General features: G+C 41.3%; 1 protein-coding gene across 1 annotated transcript; it reads right to left on the reverse strand.

Annotated features, from left to right (window-relative positions):
• Positions 1-15,144, reverse strand: maco1b (macoilin 1b). Its single transcript, XM_030771446.1, has 11 exons — positions 15,017-15,144; positions 9,806-9,947; positions 7,974-8,100; positions 5,671-5,794; positions 4,570-4,748; positions 3,596-4,196; positions 3,066-3,224; positions 2,525-2,707; positions 2,176-2,296; positions 1,732-1,906; positions 1-439 (listed from the first exon to the last, which is right to left on the reverse strand). Exons 1-11 carry the CDS (start codon positions 15,094-15,096, stop codon positions 237-239), a joined length of 2,094 nt encoding a protein of 697 aa, XP_030627306.1. The 5' UTR covers positions 15,097-15,144; the 3' UTR covers positions 1-236.
• Between the last annotated feature and the right edge of the window lie 388 nt (positions 15,145-15,532).

The raw sequence follows: 15,532 nt of genomic DNA on the forward strand, positions 1-15,532 counted from the left end.
CAAAGCCATCGGGTTCCTAACGTCGACGTGTCCCTTTTAAAAGTTTCTTTTTTTGTCTTTTGTTTCTACTACAGCACATACAGTCACACAATACAACATCCTTCCCACCGGGCGAGACGTAGAAGAGGAAAGAAAAAAAAAAAAAGAAAGAAAGAAAGACATTCTTGGCCACAGATATGCCAAAGCTGAATCTGAATCTGGGCCAATGAAAGAAAGGTCTGGGAACGAGCGAGCATTCATTTTTTGAGGGGCTGGTAGACGGAAGCGTTGGGGTCCAGGCCTGACGGGCTGGTGTCCATGAATTTCGAGGAGTAGTGTGGAGTGACTGGGTTCATACTGCTGGTGTCTGTGGAGTAACCAATACTGGGCATAACAGCCATCACCTCGGCAATCTTCTGCTTCAGGTCCTTTATCTCCTGTTCTTTCTGTAGGATCTGACCTGCAGTGGTAGAAAGAGGAATGAGAGAGATTAACGGATCAGAGCCATATCACATATGCAAATCATTTAAAGCTCACACTTCCTACAACATGTCGGCCATGAGAGGTCAAAATATCCTCTGAACATGGCCAAATCCGTCGTCAGAGGCCAACACAACTGGAGCAAATACAAATAAGTTGGAAACAAAACAAAGGTTGCATAGAGACAGGTCATAAAACAGGACTGGCATGCTCCTGGTGAAATTCTGAAATACCATGACAGCCATCAGGCCTCTCAGTTTCATTTTCCGAGCTGAGACAACTGTAAAATAAATTACCATAGCAACGCATATTTCACTCCAAAGCTGCTGTTCCGTGACTGGCTTGTGGATGGTATGATTTTCTTTTCTTTTTATAGACTGAGCAACCAACCAGTATTTACAGCACATTTAAAACCAATTCACTGCCACAAGGGTTTCGGATCAAGAGGGGATAGCTATAATCAGACCTTTAGGTGAAAAGGGAAAATAAATATCCAAATATAATGAATTCTATTTCTCTTGTAATGTAACATAGTTTTATGCCCAATTCTCATCAAACTGTAGACTTTACTGGTAAAATTGTACAATTGTGTGTAAAAACTGTAGAATTTACTTGATTGTACCACCCAATCACTCCAATCACGTGCACACTCGGAAATTCTTAAACACGAATGTTCCACATCAAAACCTAATACAGATCCCATTAGTTGTGGGGTATGAATGAAGCTTTCAACACACCCACTAAACATGACAACTCTCATTGGATCCTTATCTGGCCAAATAAAGACACAAGAGTTGGGCACACAGTAACTGTAAATAATACAGCATGGCAACAGTAACCAAGTGTATCTACATAATGAATGACAGCAAACAGAATGAACAGGAATGTTTACAGAACTAAATGACCAAGAAGATATTAAAATTAATTTTGTCAAGAGCCATATACTGTCAGATCCACACTACACTTAGCTACACTTAGCGTTAAATGTTAATTCTTACAATGAAATTCAAGACACAGAAACACTACATTTTGAATTCAACTGAAAGAGAGATCATCAAGTGTATAGTTGTTGTTAGGTGTTAGTTAAGGAAATATAGACAACATGTCTGCTCCTTACACTTTATCCAAGTCTCCCAGAGGCAGTGGCTTGACTACTGAACACATGCTTACAGAACCTTGTTCTAAACAGTGACAATGAAATGCTGATCATTTCACACTAATCTGCAAGTAAAACCTGGTGTGAAAAAGGCATTAGAGGAAGTGACTGACAACCTTGTGCAATCTCTAGCTGTCTCTTGGCGTCTCCTAGCGCTGAGAACAGGTCTAGTTTGATCCTGGTCTCTGCACTGAGACTATTCTCCAGGTGCTGGGTCTTCTCCTGCATGGCAGAAAGCGCTGACATAAGAACCTCTGTATCCTTCTCATTCTCTTTATATTTATGGAGCTCCTAAAAGAGGGACAAGGAGAGAGAATGCACAGTCAGTCAGGCACTCAGACCAAACCAGCACTTCATCTGAAAATGCAGTAAGTTAGCAACATAAACAACTCCAAAGAACAGGGCAGCAAAAAGATGCTGATGGCCATAAATGAAGAAAAATCATAGTTATTCTCTACGTAGGTTTTCCAACACAGGGCGGTCCTCGGCATTGGACTGACAGTCTTTTAATCTGCTACGACACCATTCAGAAATATCTTTTGTGGGATGCACATACTCACCTGTACTTTAAGCTCTAACTCTCTCATCTGGTCCTCTTTGAGCTTGATGTCCATGGTGAGTTTCTTACATTCTGTCTCTAATTCACTGATCCTCCTCCTCAGAGTCTCTGTGCATTCACCTCTGTGTGTGTGAGACAGAGGGACGTTAGTTCAGTCATTTTCATGCACTACATTAAGCTAAATTTCATACACTACTTCTGGTCAGAAATGAACACTGTTGCCTGAGAATGCTGCTGCACCGTGATGCTGTGCGGGGTAGTTCGTTACATGACGCTAGAAAAGACTATTTATTGGGCAAATTAATGATTTTCTATGCTTCACCGTTTGAACTGGTTTGAATGGGAGGTACCTGGATGCTGCGGCGAGTGCGACAGCTCTGGCTGCTGAGGCCTCCTCCAGCTTCTTGCGTTTCTTCTCGTCAGCCAGCTGTTTCTCCGCAGCTGCCCGAGCCTCCTGCTCCGCCTTCAGACGCTTCTCCAGCTGCCCCACTGTCTGCTTATCCTTCTGCTTTGCCTGGACAGCATTATGGAGTCTAACACACACACAAAAAGGAGTTGTCAGATTGTCATAAAACCACATTTCATACAACCTTGCACACACTACAGATGAAACAGATCTGAATATATAACTAGGCATAAATGTTCTGCTCAGTGGTTACATTAACACAGAGGAATGTAAAGCTAATGCATCGTGCCAATATGCTAACGGTCGTGACCTGACAAGAACCCCACAAATCTGGAATCATAAGTGATGTTCCTCCAGAACAGTTTTAGTGATGTCAGTTTAAATCAAGCAATTAACACTAGATTCCAGTCTGCTGAATAGTACAGAAAAGGTTGAGGAAAAATCGTTTAGGTGCTTGCCTTTTCAACAAAATGCGTATGACTCACTTGTTTTGAAGAAGCTCATTTTCCTGGCGGAGCTGGTTGAGTTCGGAGCGGACAGTGCGCTCGGAGCTGCCCAGAGAGCCAAGCTGACTGCGCAGGTCCTGCTCCACCTGCCGGCTGGCCTGCAGGTCTGCCTTAAGTTTCTTCACATCTTGCTCCAGTCTAGAGAGAGAAAGAGAAAGATAGGCCAACAGTGACAGGGCAAGGGGCGAGAGAAGGGAGACAGATTGAGAGAGAGAGAGAAATGGGAATATTAAAGGGAAAATATTGCTGTATGATAAGAGCAAACAGCGCAGGTTAAGAAAATATTTAACTCAGTGCGACATCAAATTTTAGACTGTTTCTAATCTTGTATTGAAAATTATGGAGAGACAGCTGAAGAAGATGCTAATTGACATGACAATCGAAAAACCAACTACTCGTCTTATCCAGTAAGGCACAACACCTTGTGTCCTTATTCATGAACGTTTCAGACTGACATTCCTCTGTCTGTGAGGGCATATATAACACAGGGTATTTGAGGCAGATCTTACCTAACGAGTGCCTCAGGTTTACTGAGCTGGTTATTGGGAATGCAGTTGTCCACAGGATCCCTGTGGGAGGCAGGCCCTGAGCTTTTACCTCCACCGCATTTCTGCTTCCTGTCCCCTTTCCCTGAAGAAGAGGATGATGATGAGGAGGAGGAAGGCCCGGATGAGGGCACGATGCCGTTGGCGGCAGTGCTGTGGCTACGGGGCGAGGAGTTGCTGGCCGCCCCGCCGCTGGCATTCTTGTAATTTTTGGAAGAGGTGGAGTTGGAGGATGAAGAGGAGGAGGAGCAGGAGGATGAAGAGTTGTCCTCCTTGAGCAGCAGGTTCTCAGTGCTGCCCAGCAGCTCAGAGCTGCTCAGTCTCTTGCTGTTCACATGGTTCTCCATGTACTCCATCTCCTGCAGTTTACAGTCCACCGCTGGCAGGATGCTGCTCTGTTGCTGTTGCTGTTGCTGTTGTTGTTGTTTTTTCGATTCCCTCCCCTCCCCTTTCCCTTTATCCCGGTATTCCAGCTCAGGCAGAGATCCAGGCGGCAGCTTTTTGCCACCCGGGGCGCCATTTTGGGAGACAGGTGGTGGGTCCGTATCATGGACTCCCTTAGCTGCTGCCAGGGAGAGAGAGAGAGAGAGAGACAGAAATATGGTGAGTTCAACAGGCCCAATCCATCTGACAAGCAGCATGAGGGTGTGCAATGTAAGGCAGCAAAGAGGCCTGGCAAAAACCCCTCAAAACCCAGTTCTCACAGCCACACCTTTCTTCCTAAAGATTACCATGCTTCTTTTTGGATGCTTGATACTGAAATCTCATCTTACACATCATCGGTGTGATGGTTAGGAGTACCGCTGCTCACTCCTCACAAAAAAGCAACCATTAAAAACTATCGTACTGCTACTTTTAAAAAAAAAATGCCAGCCACCTCATGCTCACTCCACAGCTGCCCCTCCCCATTAACTGTGTGTCATGAGCCCTTTGCTCACCCTCCTCAGCCTCGCGTTCTTGTCTCTGGAGCATCTGCTGCTCTGGGGGCAAGGCCTGCTGCAGGAGCTGCATGTAGAACTCATTCTCCTTCTGCACCTCCTTCTGTTTTCGCAGGCGCATCTTATAGCTCACATAGCTTTTAAAGCCAAAGCCCAGTGTTACCACTGGGTAACCAATGCTGCGAAGAGAGAGAGAGAGAGAGAGAGAGAGAGAGAGGAGAGAGAGAGAGAGAGAGAGAACCAGAGTTTAAGGATAGAGATGGTTAGATGTGAATACTGGATTAGGGTCACGGTTAACATCAAAAAAGATTTCCACATTGTTGCAAAACTAGGCCTAATCCACCCCCCCCCCCCCGTCAGCACAATGTCAATACCTTGATAAATCATCTGTTATCATCTGTCAGGATGTCTAAGAACATCCTTAAGGGACACGCATCCTTCAAAATTCAAACACTTAATTTTCTATACTAGCATAATTTATAATAAAATCCAAAGACGTATCAGTACTTCAGAGTGTAACAGCAATGTCTGTGGTTAGGGGCCAAATAATTTCTCTTTTATGTCTAAGATGCATCTCCTTTATCCTCTGCCAAACAAGCAGAATTAACACTGTTATTCTAGAGTCAATGAGTTGTGAGATTCTGTAGCGTTGCTCAAGGCCAACAGATTCTTCTTAACAGCAAACACTGCAAAGCTCAGCAGATTCTCTTCACTACTAAACAAATCCTTAACGCAACAAAAATATTGGTTGAACACTGTTCTTAAAACCATAGAAATGCATCAAACAGGACACAATATTCTGCAATGAGAAAATACGGTTATTTTTGTAATATTTTTCTCTCTTTAAAGGTTGCTGCTGTGGAGGAGACACTAAAGGAGCTGCAGTATTCCTGGAGGAGCTTGAGGTCAACTGTATTTCTCATTTGCCCAATGAGAAGACTGAATGGAAGCGCTGTAGAATTAGAACCAGCAGTCCTGAACTACTGTTTAAACTTCCCCAGTGTCCCAACTGAGATCAAGACCAGTAATGCAGCAGCTGTGTTAAATTAACTATGAAATTAACGTGTACTGTAAGCCAGAGTAATAAGGTGAAGAGTTTACCAGTGCGCTGCGAATGGACGACATAAGTCGACGTGAAAGTTTTTCAGATCCTTGAATCTGATAGCTGCCTCTATATATACGAAGAGTATCCATAAAGACACAGTAGGGAGGCACACCCCTCTTTCTGTAAAAAGAATTTAAAAAAGACAATGTGAGACATGTCACTTAACAGCTTCATACTTAACTTATTATGCGTCATAGAACACACAGACACAGACACACACACAGACACACACACAGACACACACACAGACACACACACAGACACAGACACACACACAGACACACACACAGACACACACACACACACAGCAACAGCTGTGGCCTGAGTTTGTTTAATGGAGTACTGCTGCAGACACTGGTAGGAGTAAAGCGTCTGACTGAGCATACAGCAGAACAGAATGCCATTACTTCTTTACTCAGAAAAATAAGCAAACGAAATTGGTACATAACAACTTTGTTTACATAACTGGCATCCACTTTATGTCACATAACGTTTAATATCACATACAAACAGTCTGACGGGTGTCCTTGGGGCATTTTCAATAATAGGCTACTTGTAACTAAAGGCCACATTAACAGGACAGGAAAGAATGGACATATGAGTGAGTCACTAGCCCTGGGGTTGACACAATAGATTCCGCATGGCTGTGTCACACAGACAGAAATAGCTAGGCCAAAAGCCCATAGCTTTCGAGTGATAGAAAGGAGAGGACAATGAATCTTAACATGCTTTTGGGTTAGGTTAGACCTGATCCTCACAGGTTCCAAAGCAGGTTCCAAAATGGTGTCACGTCATCAGTTGAAAAGAGGGCTTTAAAAGTTAAGAAAGAGATCTGGGACTTTGGCCAAGGCAGGTTTCAACATCATATGTTCACATTAAAGTATGAAAAGAGAAGCATTACAACATCACTTCCATCATCAGCAGGATCAAAAACAAAATCTAAGACATTTTTCTGGGTGCTGATCACAGCAGCCAAGGGAGGACATAGTTAAATCCAACACTAAGATTTCTACAGTTAGAAAAAAAAATCCAGACAGCCAGGTTCAGGAGAAAGTACCTTGAATTCCAAAAAACAAAAAGAGAGACAGAAGTGAAAACTGAAAATTGAAGTGAGTCTACTGCCATCAAATACCATGTGTTTATCACTATTTTGGCGGGTATACAATCTACTGATGGATGGTAAAAGTATGTGATCTTAGATACAACCAAGAAGTGGAAAAGTCTGCTCAGGAAACATGTGATATGATATGGATCACATGGTGCTTCTGTAGATTACATCTTCAGAAATGTGTGGTCTGATTGACCGAATGTATGCTTATATACATGTGTATAATTAAGACCTCTTTACTGCATCACAGTAACTTGATTAAACTGTAGTTTTAAAGAAGTGTAGATTTCAAGATGGTTACTGGATTGCATGTTAGAGACTAATTCCTGCATCTGTCTGTGATTTCTGCAGACAGTATAGGGTGCTATGCATATTCTCATCTCACTAAAAATAGTCAAGACTTCTATTGCTCAAATTTCTATCAAAAACCATGGGGCACAGTACTGAAACATAGCACGTAGCCACAGCAGTAGTCAAAGGAAACTGTAGGAACTACTGGCAATTCACAGAGTTAGCATATATAATCTTTTCTCTTGATACAAGGTCTAAAGGGGGATACTGTTAAGCCCATATCAGTTTCTGATGCTTCCACATTCCCAGGTATCCACACGAAAATGAAAATGGTATTCAAAAGAGTCCCCAGTATTGGATGTCTTACTCTGAGCACAATGCCAATTAACATTTCCTTTTATTCTAAACACAAATTAATGGGGGGAAAACAAGTCCCAAGCCACTGGTCCAGGAATCAATGCCAAAAGACAAATCAGTGTCAAATCTGGACACTGCCAACATCCAACAGTCTCTCTAAAGAGGAATACATGATGCAGCATGGCCTTACACTCTGCTAATCTAAAGGAACCTAAAGCAATGATGTAAAATGGTTCATCCGTACTTCTCAATCATGTCATTCATGTCCCTGTTGCCTGGCATTCTTTCCTCTGAACTCTGCAGCTCACAACATCCAGTGATTAGACTGCAGATCAGCTGAATGAGGTGAGCTAAGGCAAAGCTAAAACAAAAATGAATAGGGTAGTGGGCACTGAGGACTGGACAGAGAAACAGTTAAATAAATTATATAGTAGACTGCACTAGGACAGTTGTTGACTGTGTGTTGAATGCGGCCCAGAAGAGCAGATTTACTGGCTTGTGCCTTTACCCCATGTTCCATGTTAAGTGTTGATTGGCACTCACCTGTGTGCCAGACATATTGCACCCATACGTAAGTGCTGGCAGCAAAGAAGAGCCATTGTACTGGTATGAAGAGCAGGCATATAATGTCTGATGTAAACGCCACACACACAAAGAACACCGAGAATGCCTGTGAGAGAGACAGAGAGCATGGTCAGATAACATCTTGCAGATTTTTCAACATCACTTGTGACCAACCACGTGCACAGCCGTCAAGCCAGAAAGACAACGTATGATTAAAAATCAAATAAGTAAAACACAGCAAGTAATGAGTGTGGAAAAAAATGAGTGTTTAAAAAAAGGTTTTCACTTGAGGCCCTATCCAAACTTAATTCTCAGTGATAAAATGTCTCTTGTTTTGTTTTGTTTGTATATTTTGTTTTTTTTCTCCATGTCCACACTTCTGTTAGCTTCAGGATTGTTTATGAACCTCAAACCTTACATTCCATGAAATGCTGAACACACATTACTACACTGTAAGATTTGAAACAAGGGTACAACAAAAATTTCTTATCTGAGTCAAAAATAAGTGTTGGTTAGAATATATAATGCTGTTTATTTTGAAATATTCCTTTCAAACAGCAAACACAGGCCATTAACCAATTCACTAAAGGAACCTATATTTGTTTTTGGCTTTTCAGATTTTTTTTTTCTTTTTGGGTGACGGGTCAATGGCAGATTACATGTGAGTGAGGTCTGGTAACAGCCCCAGTGCTTAACACAGACTGGACAAGTAGTCACAACCCCAAGGGATTTGAGCCAGACAACCAAACTCCAAACTTTAAGTTTTGAACATCTGAAATCTGAATCTGAAATACAACTGTCTGGCAAGATAGAAAGCTTGTCAGGGGAAGTTTAGACTTCTCTTTTGATGCATCAACTGCCAAGACAGATAGTTCAGCTCCATTTGTGGACTGTAAACATTTACTGATATCATGATCTTTGATTAAGGATTTATTCTATATTAGAGGTATGAAATCTTCACTGGTCTCACAATTTGACTCGATTACGATTCATAGGGTAGCGATTTGCTTACAAAACGATTCTCAATGCATCATGATGCAACCAAAATGTGCCCAAAAACGTTGCTTTTAAGATATTGGGTGTATTTTTAATCTCTGCCTGCTGGTTATGTTGCTTTCCCTCTGCCATGTTTCCAAATCACACCAGGCACATGTGATAAACGCAGTATTGGGGGGGGGGGGGGGGGGGTGTGTACTTTTTAGTTACTTAGCCTACTTTGTTTACAATAAAAACAGTGCGCTGGCATGTATGTTATTTAATTACAATTTTCAAATATCAGTGATTTTCTCTTTCTGCATCAGTGCGTAATCTTGCACTTTCGCATCGCGATGCATCGTAAAAAAAAAAAACGACTATTTTCCCCCAGCTCTATTTTCTACGCTCTTCTATGAATTTTGAAGAAATTTCAGTCGCGTCAGTTAACGAGCTAGCCCTATAACACAGAGTGGAGAAGTGAAGTAAAGCTGAAGCGCTGAATCTCACCTTTCTTTTCAGCTTTGAATACATGACTCAGGACAAGCAAAGATCAGCCAGCCAAATTATAAATACACAGACAAGTGATCTCTAGTGTAAAACAGAATGCATACACTGCTGAGTTATCAGCTTACAAAGACAGGACATGAGACCTCAGGTACCTCCTCTAAATCTCCACCAAGAGAAATTGAATTTAAAATGGTTTTGTTTACTACAAATCTGAGCAACCAAAAAGTACACCTGGACAGGGGTATCAGTATGGGGATGGAAAAGTCAGCCACCGGTATTTTTCTCATAGATGTTATCACACTGATATGCAGACACATGCACATACTTACCAGGCCCTGGTATCTGAAGGAGTCGTACACACTCCGAATGAAGAGCCAGAACGGCCAGAGGTATTCAAATCTGAATTCCAGCACAAAGTCTGCAAGCAGCACCAACGCCCACACCACCAAGAACTTCAGGTAGAGAAATGTGCTGTGAGAGAGAGAGAGAGAGAGAGACAGAGAGAGAGAGAGAGAGAGAGAGAGATTCAACTGATCAGGACTGGTTTACCTGCTTAGTTTTAATGATAAAACTCTTGTGACACAACAGTTGGAAACCCTGTGTTCTGAGAACTGAACATGTTTTCTGAGATCCACCAATGAGGATGCATTACTATGGACAACTTGCATGTTACTCAGTTATTAGTTCTGTGGAATAACATGGAGAAAGCAATGGTGATGAGTCATTTACAGCACATATGGATGTTTCCCTTGTTTGTAGAAGTTGGAATTTAAACATTTCCACCAAGCTTCTTGTGCAATATAATAATCACTACTAGACACGTGTTCATGAGGGGTTGAGAAATTTAGATCAAGGTTTAGAGGTATACAGTTTGCAATCTCATGCTACTGTCAGCAGTTGTTTAAGACATGGAATTGGATTAGGCAGATGAACAGAATGTTTTTACTAAAAGTTGGATAGTGTTTCAACACTGTGAAATGCCATTTCTTCTTACTACTGCACTACACAAACCCAACGCTAATCAACAAGAAAATTATCATACTAAAAAGCTTCTGGGCACAGACAAATCTCTAAATTGTTGCCGATTGCTGTGCATGATCATTTGCCCAGATGGCACTGCCTCTTTGACTGCCATTTTGATGTGCTGTGCAATGGAGTATTTGGTTATGCCCTAACATCTGTAGTTTCTGATATCTGTAGTTTCTAATATGTTTACCTTGTAGAGATAAAATCAATGCTTTGAGAGTGTGGCAGGTGTTGATGTCACTCCTTTGCACATTTGAAGGTGAACTTCTATCAATAGCAACACTAAAAATTGCAAGGTCACTCATGCAAAAATCAACATAGCCAACCATCTTAAAACTGGTATATTTGTGAGTAAAATCATCAAACAAAATCTTACGGAATAAGGTGAAACAAGTGCAAATCATGACTTAAAAGAAAAAAATAGCATACATCAAAACTACACGCATTTAGTGAGGAACAGGGCCTAATAACTGCAAGTTTAAAAAGATGACATTTAAGACAATATCTGCTCAAATTAGTTTTCTTACTATGTAGACTACTTATAAGTTAATATTTATCAATAAGTGAGTATGTATAAACTAATTCTTGATCTGTGTAGGGACATTTGACTGTGAAATTAACCCATCCTAACAACTTAGTCAACATGCAGTGCTTGGGTACTAACTCCTGGTCGGGGTAATGGTAGGATGCCTAACTAGGGTATGGTATTGTTTGGGTTTTTCCAATACCAGTGCTAAAATGATACTTTTTAAACGGTGTCTAAACAATGCCTGAACCGATACTTTAAAAATAGAAGAAGCACAAAACAAAGGTTAACGACATTAAAGGATAGCTTTTTTAACTGCATATACAGCGCAGGAGAAAACCCTCTCAGATGGTGTCAATGAGGCCTGTACATACAGGTTTGCCTTGGAAGGCGCAGACAATATGGGAGGGCTGTTTAGCTTTAGCTTTAACTGTCTTTAAGGTAGCTACTAGCTAACGGTAGGCGTCTGCTGCCATCAGAGCAAGTGTAATGTTAACTAGCGGTGGCATGTGACATGCAGGGATACTTCTGTTGTCTGTAACGTCCGTTTCAGAGCACCAGAGGGCAAATATTTCAATCAACAACTCAAGCATTTAAGTGGCACCGAGATGAGGCACCGAAATCTCTGTTGCGATTCGGTTCTGTAGATACCGATTGTATAGGAACCGGTGCCATATTGGCACCGGGTTTCGGTACCCAACCCTATGCTTAGCATTGCATGTTTTTTGGACACTGGACTACCTGGCAGAAAACCACACAAACACAGGGAGAACATGCAAACTCCAAACAGAGAATACCCAGAACCCGTACTTGAACCCAGAACTGCTTTCTTTTTAGCCAACAATGCTAACCACCACACTCCCAGGCTTTCCAACCTGTTATTAACTCTAATACTCCAGACAACTGACTAACAAAAACATACCTCACAGCTGATGAGTAAAAGAGCTATGTGGGCTATGTGCTTCCTATAGGCGAAAGGTAGGGTCATCGGGTGAAGCTGGTTAACAAAAACAATTCAGTATTACACTGAATGACAAATCCCTAACTTCAAATTAAGTACGCTTTGATGTCGACCAGTGCATAGTAAGTGTTTGATTCTAAATGCAGAGAAATCAAATAGGCCACTATGAAGGGGAAGTTCAGACCCAGTGAAAATAGTTTCACATCTCGTTTTGAAGATCAAGAGAACAAGAGGCTACACTGCCTAATCTAGCATAAGAGGCAGAGTTAACAAAATCAACTAGACCACACACCTTATTGACCTTTTTCTATGGAAATTATCATTTTTTAAAAATATCAGCTGGAGAGTTCAATGTTGAGACGTCCACCATAATAAACAGGATGCTAAACTTACATAGTATGTATGTATGTTAGGCATGCACCGATTGTGAAATTCTGGGCCGATACCGATGTTTAAAATAACAATTCGGCTAATAGCCGATGCCGATGTTTTTTTTCCATTTGTTTGTTTGTTTTGTTTTTGTGGTTATTTATTCCCCTTTTGTGCCAGGGAAATAAAGAAATCTTCATCATAAAAAATTAGGCTGCTGCTGTCCAAGTCAGACTGCAAATAACAAACAACATTTAGCCAGCGCAAAATTGATGCGACACAACACATCAACGTCGGCCAATGCCATTGTTGAATGTCATCTTATTTGTTGATACGCCGGTTGTAGTCAACAAGGCAAATATCAGCCAACACCAATGTACAGCCGACAGATTGCCGCATCCCTAATGTATGTAGGTAATTGAGTGTATTTTAGATTACTAAGCATTGTTTCCTTATAATGAGCATTTCTGATTAAAAATACAAAATGAGTAACCATAATAATAATAATAATAATCTGATTAGTCAATCACAAATTATCGGTGGTTTTGACAAATAGGCATTTAAGTGTTATAAAAAGTCCATGTCAAGAAAGGTGAACCTCCCCTGTACAACAATGTCCTCCATTATAGGCTTGAATGGAGTTTTAATACAATAAAAGTCCTAATAGTGTACATTTTGCCCTTTAAAAGGGAATTATCATGCGTCATGACTGCCAGTATGGATAGTATGACGGTAAACCCCTGTAGTCTACAGCCTCCCTCAACATGACTCTCCATTAACTTCCCCTGAAACCAGAAGTAGAGCTCCTCATATTTTTTTTTTCAGATGTCTATCAATCAGTCTTGTGATTAATGACAGCTATTTCTCAGTCAAATTTCTCTGTGTTTCAATTCTTGCCAGCGAAATCCTAAGTAGTCAAAAAGGAACTGCTAAAATGCAAACTGCTAAAAGTTACTGCTGGTGAAAAGCATGAAAAATGTGACTCAGGTCAAAACAGTGACATTAGCGATATAGTGGAATGCAAACTCATCTCATTTAATTGCTCCTCAAGTGATGGCAATTCAGTGAAAATATCCATGCTAGTTTTCACTGCTATTTCCAAGATCACCATCACTATTTCAAGAATGATCAATTTCCTTGGAAAAACAGGATTGTAGACTGGATTTCAAGTTCACAGTCTTTTCCATTACGAACCAAATTTTGTAATTTAGCTATGGTAATAATGGGGCTGCAGAATTGATAACAGCTCAGAGATAGTTTGACAAGGTAGTGCACATCAGTACAGCAATACCGATCAATATTGTACGTCTTCCTACAGTGCCCTATCAAGATTCTTAGAAAATGACGAGAGTCTTGGCATACTTTGTGGGCGGTGGGACAAGTGCCAGCCATTTAGCCTGTCTTGAGCAGACAGTGCCTAAAAATGTCTCTCCGTAACTGGTAAAGACTACAGTGAGACATATGCTGGAGGGCTTGGGGGGTATATGCGCAGCTTCTTGTTGATGGTTATGGTTATTTCCAAAAGCATCTATTTTGAGTAAAAAAAATTACGAGCACACTGCAGATTACCATAAGTAAACTGCAGAAAAGCGCATGATACCTGCTAGTAACATCGTCTTGCTTGTCAGTGCACAAGACACACTGGATCACTGAAATCTCATGTACCTTGACAACAACATCGAGGGGAAAAAAAACATTGTTCAACATAGTCAGGGCTCAGTGAATTCTGACCAACAGACATTATATTTTACTTTATTCGTGTTTGTTTACATTGCTATTTCCAGAATGATCAGCTCCTATGGAAAAATAGGATTCGTTTCTGTAACCAAACAAATTTAGTAATTTACCTAGGTTAATATTATCCAGCCACAAAGGCAAATTACATTGTGTTGTTGCGATATATCACATTACATACATGACAGCGGAGGCAAACTTTTGACAACGCGCCCTCAGAACAGACGTGTATTCACTCGTGGTAGCGGAACATATGAGCAGTCTCCAGATCCAGTTGGATCACCTACTTAAGAGAAACGGAGAATAAAGGCATTTTTGATATACGGCTAGCTGCCTCTGACACAGATCACAGTCCGTAACTACATTACAGTTTTCCTGCACTTTCCAAGAAACAGCAAAAACCAATTACTTTGTCACCGGTCAGCAAAAAAACAGTGAGGTCTGTCTAGAACATTTCATGCTACAGTAACCTGGCAATGGGCATTGTGAGATTCTCGTCGTAGCTTGCTTGCAACGTAGCCTGTTACAGAGTGTTATTTTCAGTTTTGCTCCGTGGTAGCTATTTGAACCGCTGTTTGGACAAGTTGTGGACTATGAGGGTCGTGTCCTATTAGCAAGTAACCTTTTGGACTAGATAGCTCAAGCTACTGTTTGTTAGTAACACTGACACACTAGTAGGTTGAAACAGTGGCTTGCTAAATTGTTAGCTGCATGATATACTAGCCAGCCTGACAGTCTGTAGAGCCGTGTGTAGGCTACTAACGGTACATGGAATAAATTTCAATAATTTGAGAAATACATGGCTAAAGCTTACTGGCTACCTGATACACTGCTATAAATGGCTATGGAAGTATCTCGTGTTGAAACGACGATAAAGAGCTTTCCAAGCACCCAGCTTCATTACCAAGCTAAAACGCAACCTACCTGCCGTATATACCCTCGGTGATTCGGTTCCGTTTTAACGGCCGTCGGAGTTTGCTGCAGTCCGCATTGCGCCGCTTCATCCTCCTCCCCTTCGCTGTGGCTTTAGAATACTTATTGTAGTATTTGCCAGTTTTCTCTCTTGGTTGGACGGATATATAATGAAGTCCCTTACGGTATATATCGTTGTTATTATTTTTTGCCACTGGAAACAAAGAAATAAATAAAAAGACTCACTCGAAATCCCTCCTCTCTCTTAGCGCAGCCTCAGTAACACACGCGATAGTTCACTCAGACAGTGTTGTGAGGCAGTTCATCTACCCAATCGCTTCCTTTGTCATAAGTTATCATTTTGATTGATACATCAACTAGCCATATGAATTACCTTGTTCACTTAGGGCACCAAAGAAAGAGAAATGGTGCGGCTGACAACCTTCTGATGAGCGTTTCCTCATTTATCCAATCCCTTTCTTTGTGGACAAATCAGGTAGTGCTGACTATCCTATCGGCTAGCTTGGG

The sequence above is a fragment of the Chanos chanos genome, chromosome 4, assembly GCF_902362185.1.
Source record: "Chanos chanos chromosome 4, fChaCha1.1, whole genome shotgun sequence".
In the NCBI taxonomy this organism is placed as follows: domain Eukaryota; kingdom Metazoa; phylum Chordata; class Actinopteri; order Gonorynchiformes; family Chanidae; genus Chanos; species Chanos chanos.

Coding starts and splice junctions, on each gene's coding strand:
- maco1b (XM_030771446.1), bottom strand. CDS start 15,096: ATGAAGCGGCGCAATGCGGACTGCAGCAAACTCCGACGGCCGTTAAAA. Junction 2,297..2,524: donor GCACTCGCCGCAGCATCCAG/GTACCTCCCATT, acceptor TCACACACACAG/AGGTGAATGCACAGAGACTC. Junction 1,907..2,175: donor AGTTAGAGCTTAAAGTACAG/GTGAGTATGTGC, acceptor TCCCTCTTTTAG/GAGCTCCATAAATATAAAGA.